The sequence below is a fragment of the Aplosporella prunicola genome (assembly GCF_010093885.1).
Source record: "Aplosporella prunicola CBS 121167 unplaced genomic scaffold K452scaffold_15, whole genome shotgun sequence".
Taxonomy (NCBI): domain Eukaryota; kingdom Fungi; phylum Ascomycota; class Dothideomycetes; order Botryosphaeriales; family Aplosporellaceae; genus Aplosporella; species Aplosporella prunicola.
In genome coordinates, this window is record NW_022983543.1 from 506,574 (window position 1) to 512,573 (window position 6,000).

General features: G+C 53.0%; 2 protein-coding genes across 2 annotated transcripts; one reads left to right on the forward strand and one right to left on the reverse strand.

Annotated features, from left to right (window-relative positions):
* Positions 1-625: 625 nt before the first annotated feature.
* Positions 626-3,237, forward strand: K452DRAFT_299063 (uncharacterized protein; the record flags this gene model as incomplete). Its single annotated transcript, XM_033542179.1, has 3 exons — positions 626-883; positions 943-1,784; positions 1,836-3,237. 3 exons carry the CDS (start codon positions 626-628, stop codon positions 3,235-3,237), a joined length of 2,502 nt encoding a protein of 833 aa, XP_033396712.1.
* Positions 3,238-3,769: 532 nt separating this feature from the next.
* On the reverse strand, positions 3,770-4,459 carry K452DRAFT_309452 (uncharacterized protein; the record flags this gene model as incomplete). Its single annotated transcript, XM_033543249.1, has 1 exon — positions 3,770-4,459. The coding sequence occupies one exon, from the start codon at positions 4,457-4,459 to the stop codon at positions 3,770-3,772; it is 690 nt and encodes a 229-aa protein (XP_033396713.1).
* Between the last annotated feature and the right edge of the window lie 1,541 nt (positions 4,460-6,000).

Genomic DNA, 6,000 nt, shown 5'->3' on the forward strand with positions numbered 1-6,000 from the left:
GGATGGTGGGCTCGATGAAACGACAGACAACCTGTTCGCACGCGCTCTCACATGCCAGAGCCAGACGCCAGCTGGTCAAAAAAAACCAGACACGCCAGAGAAGCCAAAATACTTGCGCCTGGAAGTCCGTCCGTCAGGCCTTCTCTCCGTTCCTGAATAGACCCACGTCGGACTTGGTGACGCAGCAGTGGAAGTTGGCGAATGAAAAGGCGCTGCGTATTCTCTATTTTCGCGTTGGCCGAACGCTGCGTAGCCCCCCGGTCCACATGCCCTGGCACACAGCAGGTCAGATGCAGCGCCTAGTTATTACATATGACAGATATGTTCTGATGGCTGGCTGGCTTTGGGTGTCCTCGTGCGTGTGTGCACACACAAAGGCAGACTAATTTCTTCCGACGTGCCCGACTCCATCATTTCGACGCGTGACCCACTGGATCGACCGTCCGTCCGCCGCGGCCCTTCGTCACCGACTCTCTCCCTCTGCTGTAATTCGATATAAACCACTCCGCGCTCCACCCTCCCCCCTCCGCATTGCTTCTTACCCCACACTCTGTCCCTCCGCTTTTCGCTAGGCCGCTGACGGCCAAGACTTTGCGAGGCCGATCGTGCTTATGGCTCCACGTCCATGCTCATGTCCTTCCTCCAAGACGCTCTCCTACCCGGCGCGACCACAATCCATGCCAAGAATGGACCTGCCTCCCCGAGCAGACTGAGGGCCGCTCCGCGCCGTGGCGGGCTGCTATCTCCTTTGGTTCGGATCGTCAAGGAACGTGCCGGGGTGTTTGAAACTTTCCTTGGGCCGTCACGCCACGAGGACCCGGCGGCTTCGACTCAATGGGAAGATGGGAGCCGCAGGCAGATCCTGTATCTGCGCATGCAGGATGTGAGTGGAGCAACGGCTTGCATGCCCAGGTTCGCTTACTGACCGAAGGCTTTCTGCAGGCTAAAAATTACGACGCGTGGCGCGCCGCTGCGCTGGAACTCGACCAGCTCGAAGGCAACAATGACTGGAAACACCAAAAGGAATCGTGCGAATACGACTATGAGCTCGTCGAGTCCCGGCTGAAGCAGCTGGACGAGGCGCGCATCGAATGCGATGTCCATCGCATGTTGTTCCTCATCCGCACCGCCTTGACGAGAGGCCTCGGAGGCATGGGTCACCTGGAATTGTACAAGCACTCGCACATTGGAACGAAAGCTTTGATCGAGCGCTACATCGATTCGGCCAAAGAGACCCTTTGCGCGCTGCTGAATATAACGGCAAAGCAAGGTGAAAACGGCTTGGACCCTCGTTATGTCCTTGAGCAACTTCTGGCCACGCGACAGTCGTTCGGACGGAGCGCATTGCTGCTCTCTGGAGGCGGAACATTTGGAATGAACCACATTGGGGTCATCAAGAGCCTTTGGGAACAGAAGCTTCTTCCGCGCATCATATCGGGTGCTTCCGCCGGCAGTATAGTCTGCGCGGTCCTTTGCACCAGGACGGATGAGGAAATGCCACAGATCTTGGAAGAGTTCTGCTATGGCGACTTGGAGGTCTTTGAAAAAGAAGGAGATAGAGGCGTCCTGAAAAAGCTCGGAAGATTCCTCAAGTACGGTGCCGTTTTCGACATTTCTCATCTGAGCCGGGTCATGCGCAATCTTCTGGGCAACATGACATTCCAAGAAGCGTACAATCGCACCCGGCGGATCCTCAATATCACCGTGTCCAGTGCCAGCATGTTTGAGCTTCCCAGGTTGTTGAACTACATTACCGCGCCAAATGTAATAATCTGGTCTGCCGTGTAAGTACCAATGCTTTGTCTTGTTTTCTGCACAATGCTAACGCCAAAAAGGGCTGCATCCTGTTCTGTGCCGTTAGTGTTTTCTGCTGCATCGCTTCAAGCAAAGGACCCGAAAACAGGAGAGCAAGTGCCCTGGGATCCGACACCGGGACGATGGATAGACGGCTCGGTTGACAACGACCTTCCTATGACACGACTTGCAGAGATGTTCAACGTCAACCATTTCATTGTCTCACAAGTCAACCCACACGTTGTGCCCTTCCTTATGAAAGAAGAAGGCGCGATTGCACACGAGGCTCAGCAAGATTCAGCTGTTGCGGCTGGACCAAGCTGGCTTCACAACATGGCCAATCTTGCCAAGGGAGAGGCATTGCATCGGCTTCATGTGTTGGCCGACCTTGGAATCTTTCCCAACTATTGTACCAAAGCCAGGTCAATACTCAGCCAACGATATGCCGGAGACATAACAATTTTCCCGGCCATCTCATACGCCCAATTCCCCCGAATTTTGACCAATCCGACGCCTGATTTCATGGAACAAGCCATGATCTGTGGCGAGAAGGCTACTTGGACTAGAGTCAGCAGAATTCAGAACCACTGCGCGATTGAATTGGCACTGGACGATGCTGTACGCCAACTTCGCGCGAGTGTCGTGTTCAGTCCCAGTCAGGTTGATCTTCGAAGCAACGTTCTTGGCCGACCTAGGTCATCACATTCGGAATCCGGGCGAGGCAGAGGAAGGACGGTCTCTAGAGATCGACACCACCAAATGCTAAGTGAAGAGTTTGAGCGTAAATTTCCTGGGCGTCCAATTACCCTGCGTCTTCAAAATCCTATCATCGACAATGCTGGAAAAGCAACATTTCGCTCTCCCCGGAACAGCGACTCGGTGATCCCGCAAGCTCCTGCCCCGGCCCCGGATATCATCTCTTCTTCGGCCGAAGAGGAACCTATCACGAGCGACAGCGAACAAGATGGAGCATCTGTATCATCCATGGATTCGCCTCCTTCGCCTCTACCTCACGTATGGCAACCAGCAGATCTGTTCGCTTCTGTCTCACAACCTAGCACCCCGAACCTTGGCAATCGCTCCTCTTTGCGTAGCCCTTCGTCCCCTTTCCTCGCCATGACCCAGACGCCTACCGCGGCTACACAGCCCAGCTCTCCGGAACGTATTTACAAGCGACTATTCCATCCGCCGGTTAAGACGCAATCGCAACTTGAGGACTCGCCGGATATCCCTGATGACAAGCAGAAGAACATGCCGAACGAAGGAAGACGACGCGGCAGCGGAAGCGGCTTGCAAATCGACATCAGCGGCACAAGAGGCATGTTGATGCGTAGAAAGAAAAGCACGTATAGCAGTCTCCGAGACTCTACTCTGCCGGGACCAGGAATTAACAGAGCAGTATCTGAGGATTTCAGATTTCACACCAAGGGCGACTTTGCTTAGTTTTCTTGCCTTCACATCTGTTTCATTTTCACAAGCATAGACAGCATCATGGCTTTTCGTTTGTTCCTCTCCTATGATAGAGGCAGCATTGTTCTCCGGTCATAGCCGTCACTGGCATTTGACAGGTACTATTTTTTTTTAATCATCTATTGTTGCAGCGATGAACGCAGGTTCATGGAGTTTTAGGGCCTCTGGCAGACCACTGTCTTTTTCTTAACTAAAGGCTGCCAGCGTTTTTTGTTTCTTGTATGTATATGCAGCTACGGCCTTTGAAAGAGGGGGGTAGATACATAGTCTGAGGAGAGACATAACGCTCACGCGACCTACATAGCAAGGAATTTACAGTAGCCGTACGGCTTCCTATTTTCATACTGATTTTAGCAAACGTGCCTGCATTTTGAAGAAATCTCCTGCCAACCAGAGAGCGCTTCCACGTCTTGACGAACAATATCACAAACCCACACCACCTGCCCACCGAACCAGCCCTTAATATAGCCCAACTCCAACAACCTTCACTCCCCCATCAGCACCATCACCGTTCCCCGTCTCTCCCAGGCAACACCCTCGTCGGCGTCTCCCCGCCCACCGAATCCCGCGCCAAGACCTTCCGCTGCTCGCCCTGCACCAGCCGCTGATACAGGAAATAGCTCGTGACGATGGCGATGGGCGCGGCGACAATGGCCGCGGTGATGCGCCGCGCCGCGGGGCGGTACTTGGCGGGCAGCGGCTCGACCTCCTTCCACTGGCGCGAGGAGGGCGCGCCTGTGCCGGTCTGGCCCGGCCGCGCCGAGAGCTGGTGCACGGCGAAGGAGTTGAGGGATTTGGGGGAGAGGTTGGCGAGGATGGAGGGTTTGGCGGTCGTGGGCGCGGGTTTGTTGCTGGGTTTGCTCGTCGGTGCGGAGGCTCGCGCCGTGCCGCTGGGTTGCCGCGCTTTGCTGGACATGGCGCGGGTGGTGGCTCTGGGTGCGCGGTGTTGGTTCAGAGGCGTTTGGTGTCGAGCGCGGCCTTTGGTGTGGTTGTGACGTGATTGAAGATGGCGGCGCGTAAGTCCGATGCGATCGATGCTTGTTGGGCGGGAATAGTATGAGGGTATAGCTCCAAAATATGCGATAGAGCGTTTCGGCTTGTTTGGAGGTTCTGTAGAGGATGTGGTAGCTGTGGGTTTGCGTGCGGTCGTGGGAGTCCGAGGTGGCTTCGGAGGTTTCTGCGGGGAACAAGGCATCTCAAATTCCGGGTAGCGATGGTGTGTGCTACCACTCACGCCAGCTATTCACGGTGCCACGATCGAGTCATAACTTTGAGAGAAAAACGCGGTCATATTTGAATATTCTCTGTCAAATCCCAAAATGTTGCTTCTATCGCACGTAAACGCATACAACGGAGCCATAACTAGCCACAAACAGTTAAAAAAAATAAAAAATAAAAATAAAAATAACTTTGGTCTAATCAACCTACACCGAACAAATGCTATCTCGCAATGCAATGAACAAGAAATACATATTAACATGTCAAAAGCTTTTGCTTTTCTATCCAGTCATCTCAACGGGTCCGTGGTGCCGGAAGCACCCTGGCTACAGCTTCAATAGGCCGCAGGAGCCTTCTCACAGCGAGGAGATCGTCCAGGGCTTCTTCCTGTTTACCCAACGGATGTTCGCGCCAGAGAGGGTGTTCGAAGTATTTACTCAGCTGGACCAGGTCCCCTATGGACAGTTAGTATGGTGATCCAACAAGCACAGGGTTGTGAAGATAATAAAGCATTATTTGCTTGAGAGTTGCCCATACTTCTCATCGTTTTGATTTGAGAACGCCTTGGCCATGGCATCCAGTCGCTCCCTAACACCAGAAAGTACATTGACCTTCTCTGTCTGGGTCAAGTTGCGATGGTTGGTTTCATAGCGCTTAAGTTGTTGCGCTAAAGGAGATTGGTATGCGCGCTTTTGTTTTGAGATCTCTGCGCGCAGTGCAACGGCCGTTTCCTCAACAGTTTTTGCGCGAGTACGGAAGGATTGGCGCTGAGCGGCTCGCCTAGCGGCTTTGGTATTGGTGGAACTGGGGGTGTTGCGTGTTGCCTTGGGAAGGGAGGTAACATTAAGGGTTTCCATTGCGGAAGTGTTTGTGTGGGTTTGGAGAGGTAGAAAGGAGACTGGGATATCTTTCTAGTGGGGATGTTCGTGAAGAGAAACTGAGTGCAGTGTGAGAGGCTGCTCTTGGGATTTTATAGAGCTGTAGGGTTGGAAAATCCATGGGCAAAAGTACAATAGCTTCCGTTGTCGAAAGTCGAAAGAATGGCTCCACCCACACAACCCTTGGTAGACGTCTAACGGTTCCCGGGGGACAGCAAGATCCACGAGAGGAGTCGGATGTCAAATCCGTACCGCTACGTTACCTAGCTACAAGAGGCGTAGGTGTGTATAACGAAATGCATGTCCAGCTTTCGTAGTCATACGAGCGCTACTTTTCAGTTCGGAAAAAAACCACTCCCTTCGCGGAGACATGTGATGAGGCCATGAAACTGGAAACCGGAGGTAGTTGGCTCTTGTCCTCATGTGGATGACAGGCCATTCCATGTATTCCTAGCAGTAGCCCAGTGGGCAAACATGCTGTCAAATATACATGTAGCTCGCAGGAATATATAGGTGGGGACAGCGCCACCTCTGTCCGACCGTACAAAAGATGTAGCTCAAACAAGCCATCGCATTTCACCATGATTTCCTAGCTCTTTCTGTTCTTTCTGCTCTTTCTGTTCTTTCTGCTCTTTCTGTT